General features: G+C 34.9%; 1 protein-coding gene across 1 annotated transcript in view; it reads right to left on the reverse strand.

The window, feature by feature from the left end:
* The window catches only part of Il1rapl2 (interleukin 1 receptor accessory protein like 2), a 1,099,213-nt gene that overhangs the window by 479,902 nt on the left and 601,723 nt on the right, over positions 1 to 17,588 (reverse strand). Inside the window, exon 5 of the mRNA XM_028770319.1 lies at positions 4,655 to 4,808. Coding sequence (XP_028626152.1) covers positions 4,655 to 4,808 — 154 coding nt within the window. The remainder of the gene's footprint in view (positions 1 to 4,654; positions 4,809 to 17,588) is intronic.

The following is a 17,588-nucleotide window of genomic DNA, read 5'->3' on the forward strand; positions in this document are numbered from 1 at the left end:
CCAGTTTGGGTCCTAAGATGTATGCACCTGTGACTGGGCAAAAGAGCAATTCATTATGAAATTCAGTCAGTTATGTGAAAGTTCTTTAATGCAGCCAAGAACTACTGACAGCTGAGGTCTTTCCTAATTAAGTCATAGAAAATGTACAAATGAGATCCATTTCTGTGTGATAATCAGGACACATGCATTCAGATCATGTCAACTGCTTGCTCAGAGAGAACATGAAGGAGAAAACAAATGGCAATGTGTTGTCTCTTTTGGTGCTTCCTATCACACTGCTTCAAGGCAAAGCCAAGGTAGGTATTTTATCCTGGAGCTTTGAATTCATCTGTAATACCCAAGACCAACATGCTTCATTGTCTGGAATGCTCTTCTATGTAAGGTAATCAATTTGTCAATATTCATTCTGCAGTATTACATCCATAAAGTGTGCTCCTTCACTCTCCAGTTGGATCGACCAGTCTATTAGATGCTGTGACTAGGATAGTTACTGAATACTTTTTTCAGCTTGTCTATTCTACTCTCTTCAACACTCTCTAGGATTTAAAGCATTCCCTCTTTCACTATTAGAGGTGGAAATAAATTCTGAGCCAGCCACATAGCAGCTTGTTTAAAAGTCCTACTGAGCATGCCAGATACAGTGGAACACTCCTTTACTCTTAGCATTCTTGAGGAAAATCTTGGTGAATCCCTGTGAGCTTAAAGCCAGCATGATCTACATAGCAAATTTCATGTCAGCTAGGGCTACATAAATGAAACCTGTTCTAACACAAAATGAAACAAAACAAAGTCCTACTGGACAAAATTGCTTAAGGCAAGAAAATAAATGAACAATTGCTAAATTCAATTTAGCCAACCAACATAGTTTGTATGCTTCATAGAGTCCATTTCAATTCAGGAATTTCCACACTAAAATAGACTTCTATCATTTCTTTACAAAAATTTCACAGAATCTAGTAATAATGGACCCTACTCTCATTTGACAGCACTGAGGAACAGTAGTATGTTGCAATTTGTTCCTATTGGCTAGGATCATTGGTCTACCTCATTCATATATAGGACTTGTTTGGATGCTTGAAGCACTTGAGAATTCATTGGAGGGTTACCTACTGTTTGGATTCAACTATTCAAATACTTTTCCTTTTATTTTTTATTTCCATCTTCAGCAGAGAACAGGTTGCTAGGGTTCATTTTCTAAATGGCAAATGCTCATTTCTAAAAGGCTGCACCAAAGCATTTGTTTATGAATGATTCACCAGGAGAATAAGGCAGTTCATGTTAGAATATCCTTTTGTTCCTTTTTAACATCTCAGTAATTTATGTCTCTCTTCAACCTTCTTAAGGCAGACAACTGCTCACCCCAGGGACCCTATTCCATTATCTTGTTCATCTTCTCTCATTCCTTTCTTGCTTCTTCCATTATCACCTGATCTATGTCTTCACCTTCTAAGACCCAAATCTCCCATCTTATCTGATTACTTCAACTAGTCCTTTGCACAAATGCCATATGAGACTAAAGGGGGAAATCCTACAAAATTGCAAACAGCCACATAAAATATACTGTGGGAAATAAAACTATTAGCTATGGGCACATTGAACAAATGATCTAAATGTGCAATTGTGTATGTTTTCTGTTCTATCTTATTACTTATTCATATGCAGCTTTGAAAGAAATAAAAAAAAATTATAATAATATTCTACAAGTACGGTTTGATTTATATAATAAATGTGTTGCAGGGACATGCATTTTAGACAAATCCCATTTTGATGCAATAAGAAAGCCATTTGGGGAAATATTATTGAAAATGGTTCATATAGGAAATCATTTCGTTATCAAAGGTTAACTTTTCAACTTATCATTTTTTAATATCTGGACCTTTTAAAACTTGATCTACTTAAATTATCCAGCACTTAACATTTGTTTTATTGAAGACATGTTTTTTAGATTCATAAAATTTCAAATAACAGTGGAGAGACAGTCTTTTAAAATTGATGATCTTATAAAACGTGTACACTTGCCATCTTACCTTAATCCACATGATTCTATAATTAACAAATACTATTATTTCTGCCTGTGTCTTTATGCTACTAGATTCAAAACAATTATGAGTAGGCTTTGTTTTATGTGATGCCGGCCTTAGATTTTGAATGATGAGAAGAAAATCACTGTAATTGCTTTCATGATGCTGACTGTACAAAGCATATAATACTACAAAAAAAAAGAATCAGCTTTCATATAGCAACTTAAACTTCTATACCTAGAAGCCATTTTCAAAACTTACATGCACATTCTTTAATTAAATATATATATCTTTCTATCTTTTCATATGACTGATTTTCACTGAGTGACTTGGAAAGAATTTCTGAATGATTTTTCTGGCTCTTGGGTCATTTTTTGGTCTGTCTCACACAGTAAATATTTAGTGAATAAATAACTGATTTCATTGATTGAAGTTGCTTTGTCCACATATTCTCTTGCCATGTTTCTCTTGGTTATCAACCACCCGGGTTGTCATGTTCTCTCTTAGTAGATGAAGGGAAATGATTTCAAACCTGTGAGAATGTGTTTATAGTATGTATGTCAACTGTAACATAGAAAATCAAATCTATAACTTTGACCTTTTTAATTAACCAACATCCTCTCTTCTAGCATTCTCTTTCAAAGCATTCTTGATCCTTGAGACATATAGAACAGAAGTGCCTCAACAAAAAGACAAATTGTTACTGATATACTAAATTCGAATCTTGTAGATGGGTCTGGGAATCTGAATTTAAAGATTCTCATATTTATCCTTGGTGCTTCTTTCCACATGTCTCTGATAAACATTAACTTTTGAGATCCTCTAAATGGTAGTCAGTGAATTATTAAACCCATACTTTAATTATATAAAAATTAAGCACATGTAGATTAAAGTGATATAAATGCATATAATAAGCAACACTAGCTGTGTTTTTTCCAGGATCTGGAATAAAACTAAAGAAAAAAATTGTTCTCACCAAAATCCATTAGATAAGACTGTAAAGGAGGCTTAATGCCTGCTTTATTATAGTTCAGCTTAAAACCAAGCCAACTACTATAATGTCATAAACTTTAATAAAGGGTTGCCAAACACAAGGGCTTAGCATGTATCTGATAAGAATCTGTAGTTATGGTCAAAGTGACCATGTCTTGTTCATGGTCAGGTCACTTATTAATGATAAGTCTGTGATTGAATCTTCTGCCATGAATGTGTCATGGAGCTTTAGTTCACATTGAAGAACTCACAAAATAATCAAAAACAGATCTTTGCTACTTAGGATTAGTCCAACATGGTAGTTACTTTGAAAATTCATACAGAGAAAGAACATGAAATTCTAATCCAAAGAACTATTTAAACTTTCACAGGAGGTGTTTTGCAAATTGAAACTAAGAAATAAAATGGTTATTTATCAAGATGGAATGTGAACTAGTGAATTGAGACTTGGAAATTAAAAATTTACCTGAACTTGTGAGTGATACATCTAAATTCAGAGACTCTCAAGACATCCTATTTTAAAACTAGCCCTAAAAGATCAGGCAAAGATAAACAAAAGTATTCTTTTTTAAAAAAATTACTTAAAATTTGCAAGTATATGTCATCATTAATCAACTAAATGATGTCAGCTTTAGGTAATTAGATATGCAAGGCTTAAGTACATTATTCCTACGACTATTAATGCAACTTCTAAATGCCAACTCCTCATTGCTACAAAATCAAAAACTTATTGAATATCAAGATAATACCACAAAAAGGTCCATACTTGACATCATGCAATAGATTATAAGAAAATATTGTGTAAAATTACTGACAGGTTATTTGTGTAAGGTATTTTATATAACATAAATTAATTTTGCATTATACCTGAGTCTTATCTCTAAGCTGTTTCATTATTTATATGTGAATTTTCAAAAATTTTTAAAAAATGAACTATGAATCACTTCTGGTCCAAAAATTTTAGGTAAGAACTACCCAACTGATTTACAGGTAAATTAACCAAGATTTGCACATGAACAAAGAAAAGTGAGCAGAATATCTCTTGTGAAAAATATCATCATAGTTTTAGATTCCATCCTATGTGGTTAAAATCAACTACTAAAATATCTATCCTATCAAGTAAGATTATTCTGACACATTCTCTTAAATTCCTTTGAACTTTTACTCATTTGTTTTTTCTCTCACTTGGAGTTCCTCTATCTAAGAACCCTAACATAAAAATTTTTGTGTAAATGAAGTTCAATAGATTTCATTCCAAAATCCCTCCAAAATCCCTAATCTAAAAGCAGTTTTCACTTACATGGAGATTTAACACAAGTTAAGTCAACATCTCGGAATTCTTTCAGCATCTTTTCAGAGTCCTACATTCACAATCAGCAGTGGATTGAAGAATTAAGAACATTTCATAATAGCAGAGAACACATACGCAGCCAATGAGCCCTTGACCTCTAATCACACATGTTCCACATACATCTTTTGTTCACTGGAACTTACTAATAATGATATTGCCAACAGCTTGATTTGCTTCCAATTCTAAATGTACAGGAAGTTGTTTCTTTGAAAAAAAAAAAACTCTTCCGCATCAAGTAAAGTTTTACTTAAAATTTCATTTGTTATACTGTGATAGAACAATCTCCTACCTGTGACTTTCAATTCTGTTGTTCGTCTTACAAGTTTTCCTTCATATTTAAGTTCACATGTATAATTTCCTCCATCTTCTTCTTGAACTTCTTGGATGAGAAGAGCATTTCCTTTCTGTATTATTATGCTTCTCCACATTTTTGGCTTGCATTCCTGCAGGGAAAATAGTCATAAGTGAAAAATAAATATTCACACGCCTAAGACATAGAATTGGCAAGGTAAAATTGCATGGTTGTATTCTTCCACATGCTCTTCCAAATGTGTAACTAAGAAGTATAAACAATGTCCAGGCACTATCATAGATGCATATTATTTTATCCAGATCAAGTATCATTAGTTACAACATCAGGAGTCACTTTAAAACTTGACTCTTAAAGCAACAGGACTTCAGAAGTACTAAGCAAAAACAGAAAAGCATGCAAGCACACAGAATGCAAGACTCACATATAGAGTAATGTTAACTGTTGCTAAATATTATTTTAGTGTCCTGTTCTTTCTAATTAAGGGTCTTTCCTAAGAGTCCGAAGGGACAATGGTTCATTTGGCCATGTAGCATTTTTGATGGGATTCTGAATCATCACAAAATATTTAGAGCAGGCTTTTACATTAGCGTTGAAGTTTGTAAGTGTTTTATTAGATATCATCTGTTGTAAAAAAAACCAAATAAACAACAACCCCTTCCCCTCAAAAAACACAAAATATTGATATCTCAGAATCTCCTTACTTGTGCTCAAAAGGGATAGGACAGAATCTAGCAAATTAGAGCTCAGAATTTCCTTAGAAACAGAAAGTGAAGGTGCACTTTGGTATAGTAACAGCATAAAGAAATCAACTACTTGCTTTATGAATTTATTCCTACATGAAAAAGAAGAAATTTTTATTTTTGGAACAAATTCTCCTTTCCTTTTGATGTGTAAGTCTTGATGCTACTTTGAACTTCCCAAGAAAGGAATGTATGATACTTTTCCAGAGAGTGACATGTAGTTAGCCACCAAGTATAGAAGAATACTCAGGCAAGTAGCTTTGATTTGGGAATTTTCTCAAACTACTTTTATATATTGCTTTAAGTCTCTCTCATTTCAACTGGAAAGTTTTAACCAAATTGTTAGCCATTGTACAAACGTTAATGGAAACCCAGCAGGCAGCTATAAAGGAGTACTGAACAGTTAAGACAAAATTGTATTTATCATCTTCTGAGTGTGTCAGTTGAGGTATTTATAAAATTGATTACAAAGTGGACTATGTGGACAATAGCTGAAAGTATTTTTCCGTTCATCTGCTGTAGTGTATGTAACATCTGCATCTACTCTTCCTTACCCCCACATTCCATACACATATCTCAAGCACTCACAAAATGTTGGCATCTGTGTTGACTCTCAGTCCCCAGCTGTGAGTGCCTATAAATGTTTATAAATTATTTGTGAGACCAAGTACTCATTTATTAGTTTTTCACTATAACTTTTTTTTGTTAGCAGTAGATTTGGCAACAAAGCACAAAAATTGGCACTTAAGTTCGTAGGCATGATGTTCAAGCGATATGTCCACTACAACTACCCAAACATATTTTCAGAGAGTAAATAAAAGTAATACAATGGTGGACATCTAGATATAAGGCTGCTTTACTCCCTGGGGTCTTTCTGAAGAACAGTTAAGAGTCTGTCTGAAATTATATTACATAGCATGTCTGGCAAGGTTTATCACCTATATGAGATTTGCTTCTGAGCTAAACCTTGGGATATAAGGTTTCTGGGAAAATGAAGAAAAGTCTAAACAGCAAGGAAAAAAATCAGCCCAGCTGCCACTAACGTCATACAACAATAATCCACAATTATTTTCGCATTGCTTCCAACACTGATAGCCTCAGATTTCTAAAGAATCATTCTAAAGGTCATTAAACAAAAATATGGTCCCTCTGGGCATTTTGAGAGGAAAGGAAACTGAAAGCTGAGCTGCTGTGCTCTCACATAGAGGTGGTGGGGGCAGGCAAAAGCCCACACACTTATTTTATTCAAAGATAAATGGCCTCATTTTCTACTGTCATTTTTGGGAAAATTCATATGTGATTAGTTACAAGTACTTTTATATTCACTGATCACAGATACCTCCTACCTCAATGCAGGAAGTAAAACCTAAAATATGTAGAGGACTTAGAAAATCGATCCTGATAAACAGGCTAGAATTTTTGCATGTCCTCTGAGATAAATCTAGAGAGTCTTGTGTACTTTCTAACTTGTCATTTAGGTATATAAATGACTCCTTGTAGCTAGTGGAAGTAGGTGTGTCTGTTTGTAAAATTGCAGCTTGTGGAAATGTCTTCACACCATCTCTGTTCCTCCTCAGGCCATATGGTAAAGATACAAAACAAAACTATGTTTGGGTGATCATATCTCCAGGCTGAAATTCAGGGTTTACCCAACTTCTTTTAGTCTCAGTTCTACACTTTCTATTATGGGAATAATATTAAATACCATATGATTTGCCATTACCCAAAGGGAGAATTTTTATCCACCAGAGTCTTGGGCAACTCTGCCATAGATACAGAGAATGTTTCCATTTCTAAACTTTTTGTTCCTGGATCATATCTTTCTAGAATCTCTTGTTCTGTTTAATAAGCAATGAACTAAAGGACTGATCAGATAAAAATAAATCCTCACTAATTGGTTAACTCTCTTCCAGCACCATAATACTTCAGCTTTCTGAATATGCACAGCTCCTGACAGGGTACTCTAACAGGTCTTAGCAGGTCAGTGGAGGAACTGTATTTTGATTGGAGGAGCCCTTAGCAAATTATCTGTTCCATCATTACAACATGTCTGCTGTCATCTCTCTACCATTCAGAAAGTTATTTAGTTGATTTGCCTGGGTCTATATATGTATATAGTATTGCAGATGTTTCTAGACCTTGATTCCACTTATTTGAAATATTTCTTCTCTATGCTACTGTCTGCTAAGCTTAATGTGTCCCTACATCATTTCTGTCCCTTCAGTGCCTAGTGAACATATGCCACACTTCACTGTCTCATCCATGGTTCTTTGTGATAGACTATTGAGTGAACAAAGTTTTAAGCAGACAGATCAAGTCTCAGAATAGTTGTTCTTCTAAGAATAGTAAGGAAAATCACCAATGAATCAAATAATTAAAAGTTATGAATATTTACATTGTCTATTTTTCCTACTAGATATTGGTCCCAATATTTTTGAAATAAATTGCATCAATTTGAAGATTTGTAGAAGTTGTCTCCCTCTAGTTCTTTAGCACTCAGTTCCATTTTATAGTTTGGTTCTCCCGTCATGGAGCAGGATTTTGTAAAATGTTCTTGCATATCAACATAATGCCAGTCTATAAGCTTCAGTTTCTTACACTTTTGCCCTCCTTTGGACACAGATATCACATTCAAGCAGTTGCAGGACTGGGAGATTTGAATGCACAAAAGAGACATTTGTTTACATAATCTCTTGATATTAACCTGTGGGATGACTCATTTGGATATTGAAGTTTTTGTCTTGACCCAGTCACCACTGTACTCATAACCCACTTATGAGATATCATTCTCATACGCATGGAAGTGTTTTAATCCATTTGTTATGGTCGGGATGGTTAATTTACTGCCATTCAGAACAAACAAGTCATTCTTCACAGCCAGAAGTCCAGGATGGTGATTTAAATATTTCACCTGATTCTGAGGATTGATCACAAAGCAGCTGTGTGGACAAAGGCACATCAGTAACTTCTGATCCTCAAATCACTTATATCAGAATATGTAAAGCCCTCCCTAACCCATCCCCAGGATGACTCTCTCCTTTCACCTAATTTTGTACTATCCCTTGAAGCATTTACACATCTGGTTAATGGTCTTCAGGAAACCCATGTTTTCTGCTATATAAGGATAGAACAGATGGCTTGAACCACAAGTACAAATTGAGAATGAACCTTATAAGCCATATCTCTCTCCTGCCTCAAAAATCTAGAATACCTCACTCCAAGGAGTCTTTTCCCTCTAATGTTCTAAATATCCTGTCATTCCTTCATTCTTAATATTGATATTAATAGCCCAGAGTCATGAAGAATTAAAGTTCTTGATTTGAACACTTAAATAAAAATACCAGTTTTATGGTTCTGAGTTGCTGCACCTATTTGTTAAAAAGTGAGGGTAACAATATTTATTGAGATAATAAAGATTAAATGAGGTAATGCATGCCAATGCTCTGTATTATAACATATCACATGCTAAGACTGTGTTATAAATACTATTACTCTATTCTTGATAACTCAGTAGTCTTTTATTTCAGATAAAATATGCATCAATTATTGAATACCAATGCAATTAATTTTTCTATAGGGCTCTAGAAATAACATTTTAAGTAGTTATATTTCTAGAGCTAGAGCCATTTTCTTCAGTCTCATGAAAGGAGGTTTAGTCACCGCTATCATTATTATACAATAATACTGAATAAACTGAAGCTGAACAGTTCTCTGATTCCTTAGACATAGAGAAAATTTCTACCCCAAACATGGAATAGCAGAGAATCATAGCTATTAGTGAACAGTAACTGGAGCGAGTAACTGAACATTAAAGCTCCCCCTAGCACCTGAATAGTACTAAGAAAAATAGTCCCTCTAACACTTCTGGCCTTCCTTCCTTGATAGTGAAAGATACGTGTAAAAATCATAGGCCTGTGTGATAGTATCTGCCAAGGTTCACTAAAATGCTAAAACGCAATCATACAATCATATAATACTTCCCCCATTTCATACTATATTGGCAAAGTTATGAGGCTCCTGTATAATAATTCACAATTATGGAGCCAGTTATGAGCCAGTCTATTGACCTGAGTTCAATCCTAAGGACCATATGGTAGAAACAGAGAACCAACTTCTGCCAGCCATCCTCTAATCTCCACACATTTGCTATGGGAAGTGGGTGCACACACCCCCACACACTCCACTCCCGCACACAAATAAATAAATATATTTTAAAACAATTATAAAACCCAAATTAAAAAAATGGTCATTTGGGTTGTTGTATAATAAGGTCTAAAAAACAATTTTAGGCTTTGACAAAATAGTCGCAGGTAAACAAAAATAAAATATCTCATTAACATGAATGATGATATTTATAGATAATCATTGTTAAACTATTATGTTTGGATATAAAATTAAGACTTTATTATCCATTTGATTTTTTTAATTTTGGAGAATTCTATACATATCTATTGTATTTATACCATTTTACCCTCTGTATCCTCTCTCCAACTCCTATTACTCCCACATTACTTCTGAAATTCATTGCCTCTTAGTGTGTGTATGTGTACATATACATACACATGCACATACATATATACACACACATATATAAGACTTGGTAAGTCCATTTGTTGCTGCTCATATGTGTACATATTTAAAACTGTTCGGGATTGGATAACCTTTCAGGGGGCTTGTCTCTGGAGAAGACTGATTCTCCCTCTTTTAGTGCATATAATTGCTTGTAGCTCATCATCTGGGGATGAAGCCTTGTGAGATTTTCCCCATTCATGGGAATTGTGATGTTGTTCTAACAGTAACGTTTAGCTACCAGCTCTCACCAAAAAAGCTGCTTTTTGCAGCAGAGACCATTACAGAAAACCACTACAGGTTAAGATGTAAACTGACCATAGGGTCCCCAACCCCATGTGGTACATAACACAACTTCTAAACATAAAGCTTAGGAAATATCCTGGAAGAAATGACAGAAAGATGGTAGGAGTCAGAGTAACATGATGACTGCCAGGGGTCAGTGTCTTCAATAAATGGCAGGGAAACTGTACCCATGAAATCTCAACAATATAGTACCTAATCAGAACTTGAAACTTGAAAAAAAATTAATTTTCTTTCTTTGGAGACAAGGGTTATCAACAACAGCTCTAGTTCTAGTCCTGGAACTAACTGTGCAAAGCAAGCTAGCTGTAAATTCATAGACATCCTTCTGCTTCTGCTTCCTCATGTATAGGATCTTGTCCTAATCCTGCTATTTTAGCTGATACTTTTTTTCCACATTTGATAATATCTGATACAATAAATCTCCTTTTATGAATGATTTTTTCAATATATTCTTGAAACTTTGGAGATATATCTATATCTATCTATCTATCTATCTATCTATCTATCTATCTATCCATCCATATAGATACAGATACAGATACAGATATATCTATATCTATATCTATATCTATATCTATATCTATATACATATACACATCTATGTGAATTTAGGAACTCTATAAATGTGTTTTTCTGTTTCAAAGTTCGCAATTTTGTCACTTTAAACTGTCATGGTTTTCCTTGAAGAGAAACTTTAAATCTCTGTTAACTTAGGTCATATTTTGTATTCTTCCATCAATTAGATTTGCATATATCTCTTATAGATTGTCACTGCTGTAAATGAGGTATTTCTATTTTTCTCTATTATACATTTAACTTGTAATTGCAAAAGAAAATATAATGAAATGTTTCTGTGATCTATCTTACTGAATTAGTTCTGTTTCTATTTTTGTTTTGTAGTAGTTGCTTCCCTTGGGATATCTAAGTATCAAATAATCAAAAATTAGGATATGTTATCTCTCCGGTTTTGGAATTCATATAGCACATTTCATCTAAATTTATTATTATATCAATTATGAAGTTAAAATATATTAAATGATAGTACCAGCAGAAAGCATTACTATTGTGTATGTCAGGGCAAAATGATATACTTATATTTCCTAAGTTAATATTGAAACATTTGATTACTAAAAATAAAACATTTTAAAAATCTATAAGTAGAAGAATGTTAAATTTAAAAAGTACCCTCTATCTTATGAACCATTAAAAAATAAATTAGATCTGGGACTATGGATATAGCACAGTGTACAGCATGTGCTTATTAAGTGTGTGGTCTTGAGTTCAATCATCACCACCAGAAAGAAAATAACTAGGCTGAAAATTTTGGCTGTAGAAAAATATTCATGTTTGCGTATAATGCAAAGTGCTGAAGACTAATGTACACAGCAGGATAGTGTTTTTATAAAAAATGGGGGAAGGGAAATGTATTTGTATAGGTATGCAAATAGTACAGCTTATAGAGAGAATATGTATGTTGTGACTTCAAGTAAAGTTTATGCATATTGAGAGAAGAAGAAAAAGTAAGTGAAAGTAGGAGGCAGGGAAACAGAATGTAATATGCAAGTGATTTATGTTGTGGAAGGCATGCTACAAATGTCTTTATAGACCTGCACATTACTTGGTTTCCCAAAATCATCTGTTTTTAAGTACACACACACACACAGAGAGAGAGAGAGAGAGAGAGAGAGAGAGAGAGAGAGAGAGAGAGAGAGAGAGAGAGAGATTGAGATTAAATATAAATACTCCTTAACAAAAATATTTAGAAGTGTTTTGCATTTAGTTTAGTGATCCTCTATAAGTGGTATCACATTCTTTTTCTGCATAAAATCAGATAACAACCACCAATAAGTAGCTTCATATCTTTTATGCAACTGATGGAGTTCAAGTATAGGACACAAGATATCATCTCTTGAGTCCTCAGATTGACAGGACAACAATAATTGAGATACTCTGCTTTCATTGGGTTAAAAGATATGTGCCATGTTTTATGAGAAAGTAAACGAGAGTTTACATGCCACTTTGGGGTGCCTTGTATGAATTAATGTTGTATAAACACTTGATATTCTCATTTTCAGCCCTAAATCTGTGGAAAGGGGCCTGGAACAGCTAACATGCTTAGGTCATGTCGTCATCTCACTTCTCTCTACCATATGAACATTTTCTTAGAGTACAGTCATATATAAAGGCTGTGCTATCTATAATGTATTGAGAAACTATTAAGCCTTCATTCTAAGTTTTTCTTTTGGTGAAAAATGTGCATGTATATTACCCTTGACTAAATACAACAATGTCACGAGTTAGAATTAGTCACAATTGGTCACGAGTAGAAGCTATTCGTACAGGTTTTAATTGAAACATAACCTTCTTAGAGCATTGAGAAGGGCCAGTCTATTTATATATTACCTCTAGGAGACTGGTGCCATATGTTTACTTTGGTCACTACACCATTGTCAGTTCCTAGTATGATGTCTCACCCAGGTAGTTACCCAGAAATTCAGCATTGAACCAATGATCCGCTGAATGAATGAATAAATATGAAAACATTTATTCTCAGTCAGCATCAATTATAACTAATGAGAAACATCCATAATTAGATGGGTCTAGTGGGAAAAAAAGGAAAAATCAAAGTGCCATCTTTTTCTTCGTTAACACTGGGCTACCAACTGACGCAACTGGTCAAGCTAGAAGAATATTGCATGTCAAAGTACATGTTTGTGTTTGCACTGTTAGTATTGTTGAAAAGCTAGATGACCCTTTCCTTTAGAAATTGGGTAAATAAAGTGTAAACTTGCTGATAAAAAAAGGGGATGAAAATGAGGAGGACAAGACATGGTAATGGAATGACATAGCAAAATACATATGCTATACATGTATGAAAATCATATAATGGAACCAATCATGTAAAATTAATACATTCTGGTGAAAAGAAATGTAAGAAAAGATGAAGGAAAAATAAAGACTTGATGCTCTTATAAAAACTGTTATCAGAGAATAAGAAGGTATTTAATGTTGTTCTTAATTCGGAAAAGAAAATATTTTCCTCTCATTTCTAAAATGTTAATAAAAGCCATGCAGTGTTCTATCCCAGTGTCAGAATTTCTAAAAGTGAAGCACTTCTCCTGTGCTCCTTCTGATGACCAATGAAATTCAGTCGAAGCCAGTTAGGCCAATTACTTTTATTTTGTGTTTTCTTTATTTAAATTTTTGATTGAATATTTTATTTATTTACATTTCAAATATTATCCCCTTTCCCGGTTTCCCCTCAAAAAAAACTCCCTATTCTATCCCCCCTCCCCTTGCTTCTATGAGGGTACTCCCCACCAACCTAACCACTCCTCCTTCACCACCCTAGCATTCCCCTATGCTGGGGCATCAAACCCTCATAGGACCAAGGGCCTCTCCTCTCACTGATGACGCGATCTTCTGCTACTTATGCAGCTGGAGCCATGGGTCCCTCCATGTGTACTCTTTGGTTACTGGTTTAGTCCCTGGGAGCTCTGGATGGTCTGGTTGGTTGACATTGTTGTTCTTCCTATGGGGTTGTAAACCCCTTCGGCTCCTTTAGTCCTTGCCCTTACTCCTCCATTGGGGACCTTGTGTTCAGTCTAATGGTTGGCTGGGAGGATCCACCTCTGTGTTTGTCAGGCTCTGGAAAAGTCTCTCAAGGGATAGCTATATCAGGCTCCTGTCAGCAAGCACTTCTTGGCATCCACAATAGTGTCTGGGTTTGGCAACTATATATGGGATGAATCCCCAGGTGGGGCAGTCTATGAATGGCCTTTCCTTCAGTCTCTGTTCCACTCTTTGTCCCTGTATTTTCTTTAGAGGAGTAATTTTGGGTTAAAATTTTGGAGATGAGTAAATGACCCCATCCCTAACTGGGGGCTATGCCTAACCTCTCCATATGATCTCTACAGGTTCTCTCTCTCCTTTATTGGGTCCTGGGAGCTTCTTGCTTTCCTGGCATCAGAGAATTTTTGTTGGCTACCGCAGTTCCCCATCTCCCAATGCTATACACCAATGTTCAATTTTCTTACCCTCTGCACATCTTCCCAGACTCCTCCCACACCTGATCCTGCCTCCCCCATTTTCTCCCCTCCCCTGCCTTTCTTCCTCCAAGTCCCTCCTATCCTCTACCCCACATGATTCTTTTGTTCCCCCTTCTAAGTAGGACTGAAGCATCTACACTTTGGTCTTCATTCTTTTTTAGTTTCATATGGTCTGTAAGTTGTATCCTGAGTATTTCTAGCTTTTTTCCTAATATCCATTTATCAACAAGTACATACCATGTATGTTCTTTTCTAACTGGGTTATCTCACTCAGGATGATATTTTCTAGTTTCATCTATTTGCCTAATAATTTCATGAAATCATTGTTTTTAATAGCTGAGTAGTACTCCACTGTGGAAATGAACCACATTTTCTGTACTCATTTCTCTGTGGAGGAAAATCTGGGTTGTTTCTAGCTTCTTGTTATTATAAATAAGGCTGCAATGAACATAGTGGGGCTGGTGTCCTTGTTATATATTGGAGCATCTTTTGGGTATATGCCCAGGAGTGGTATAGCTGAGTCCTCAGATAGTACTATGTCCAATTTTCTGAGAAACCACCAGATTGATTTCCAGAGTGGTTGTACCAGCTTGCAATCCCACCAACAATGGAGGAGTGTTCCTCTTTCTCTGCATCCTCTCCAACATCTGCTGTCACCTGAGTTTTTGATCTTAGCCATTTTGACTGGTGTGAGATGGAATCTCAGGGGAATTTTGATTTTCATTTCGCTAATGACTAAGGGTGTTGGACACTTCTTTAGGTGCTTCTTGGCCATTTGAGATTCCTGAGCTGTAAATTCTTGTTTAGCTCTGAACTCCATTTTTAAATAGGGTTATTTGTTTCTCTGGAGTGTAACTTCTTGAGTTCTTTGTATATATTGGATATTAGCCTTCCATAGGATATATGATTGGTAAAGATCTTTTCCCTGTCTATAGGTTGCCATTTTGTCCTACTGACAGTGTCCTTGGCCTTACAGAAGCTTTGTAATTTTACGAGATTCCATTTTTCTATAGTTGATCTTAGAGCCTGGACCATTGGTTTTCTGTTCAGGAAATTTTCCCCCGTGTCATGTATTCAAAGCTCTTTCCCAACTTTTCTTCTAATAAATTCAGTTTATTTAGTTATATGTGGAGGTCTTTGAGCCACTTGGACTTGAGCTTTGTACAAAGAGATAAGAATGGGTCAATTTGCATTCTTCTACATACAGATTTCTACTTAAGCCAGCACCATATTTTGAAAATGCTGTCTTTTTCCACTGGATGGTTTTAGTTTTTTTTGTCAAAGATCAAGTGACCATAAGTGTTTGGGTTCAGTTCTGTGTCTTCAATTCTATTCCATTGATGTACATGATCTTCCTGCCTGTCTCTGTATCAACATCATTCTGTTTTTTTCACTATTGCTCTGTAATAGAGCTTAATGTCAGGGATGGTGTTTCCCCCAGAAGTTCTTATTGTTGAGAATAGTTTTCACTATCCTGGGCTTTTGTTGTTCCAAATGAATTTGAGGATTACTCTTTCTATCTCTGTGAAGAATTGAGTTGGAATTTTGATTGAGATTGTGTTAAATCTGTAGATTGCTTTTGGTAAGATGGCCAGTTTTACTATATTAATCCAGCCAATCCATGAGCATGGGAGATCTGTCCATCTTCTGAGATCTTCTTTAGTTTCTTTCTTCAGAGATTTAAAGTTCTTGTCATACAGATCTTTCAACTTGCTTGGTTGTACTTGCACCAAGATATTTTATATTTTTTTGTGACTATTGTGAAGAGTATCATACCCATAATTTCTTTCTCTGCCTTTTTATCCTTTGAATAGAAGAAGGCTACTGATTTGAGTTAATTTTATATCCATCCACTTTGCTGAAGTTGTTTATCAGCTGTAGGAGTTCTCTGGTGGAGTTTTTAGGGTCACTTAAGTGTACTATTGTATCATCTGCAAATAGTGATATTTTGACTTTCTCCTTTCCAATTTTTTATCACTTTGAGGTCCTTTTGTTGCCTAATTATTCTGGCTAGGACTTTGAATACTATATTGAATAGATTGGGGAAAAGTGAGTAGCCTTGTCTAGTCTTTGATCTTAGTGGGATTGCTTCAAATTTCTCTCCATTTATTTTGATATTGGCTACTGGTTTGCTGTATATTGCTTTTTCTATGTTTGGGTATGGTAAGCCACTTACTTTTATCCCTTGCATTATATGCACAGACAAAATTGGCTTGCTTATCTACCTTTATGAATACATTCTCAGTGCTACCCAGCTAAGTCTCCTTTCTGTGATACAAGTAGAAAGAGGATGATAGCTTTTAGAGGTCACCACCAACATATTTCACACAATCTTGGAAAGTCACAAAAAAGTGTAAAAGTAACAGTATTAAAGAGACAATTAAATGAATAGAGATGAACAGAATGGAAACCAGATTATAAAGATTGCATATTTAAAATGATAGCTACAAAGGGGATGGGGAAATATGTTTTCACTGCAAAACACTAGAAATAAGACATAAGATATTTCAAAATTAGGTTTTGTCCCAGAATGAACTCTGTACAAATATATCCTCCACTTTATATAGTAGTTCTGTCGCCAGAAAAAAAGTCCCTTCATGTGTTGCCAGGTAGGAAATGCAGACTTCAAAAAGGATACAGAATGTGGTATCCAAATATTAGCTTCAAGAAGGAAATATTTTTTCCAGGACCTCAAAACATCTTCTGGGATTTGTTTGAATCTTCTTATGTGAGTCAATGATTAGCAACATATTTGGATGCCTCAGAGGTTCTTTAGTGTCATATCCAAAACGAAAGGCACACACTACTATGTAGTTTTTCTGAGTCTCTACTCTCTTCTTCCACAAAATGGGGATAAAATATTTACATAGTATTTATAAGGATGGAGTCAATCCACAGAACAATTATGTAGTGCAACAAAGGAAAAAGGCAAATTTTACTGAAATTAAAACACCAAAACAAAAACTAAACAAACAAACAACAAGCAGGATATCGAGGAATATTGACATGTACAACTAATGAATAAAGACAATGTGTTATACAGATAGAATGTAATGGTAACTTGGAAAAGTTATGACATCCTGAAAATCCTGTCATTTGTGACAATGTGGCGAGATCTAGAGATTACTGTATTAACTAAAGTCAAGTGCAGAGAGATATGTACCAAATGACTTCACTCACATGCAGAATGCAAAAAGTGTCTCTTAGAAGTTGACATCACAACTCACAGTGCAGGGGAGAAGGAAA

Source organism: Grammomys surdaster, unplaced genomic scaffold (genome assembly GCF_004785775.1).
Source record: "Grammomys surdaster isolate TR1022 unplaced genomic scaffold, NIH_TR_1.0 200, whole genome shotgun sequence".
In the NCBI taxonomy this organism is placed as follows: Eukaryota; Metazoa; Chordata; class Mammalia; order Rodentia; family Muridae; genus Grammomys; species Grammomys surdaster.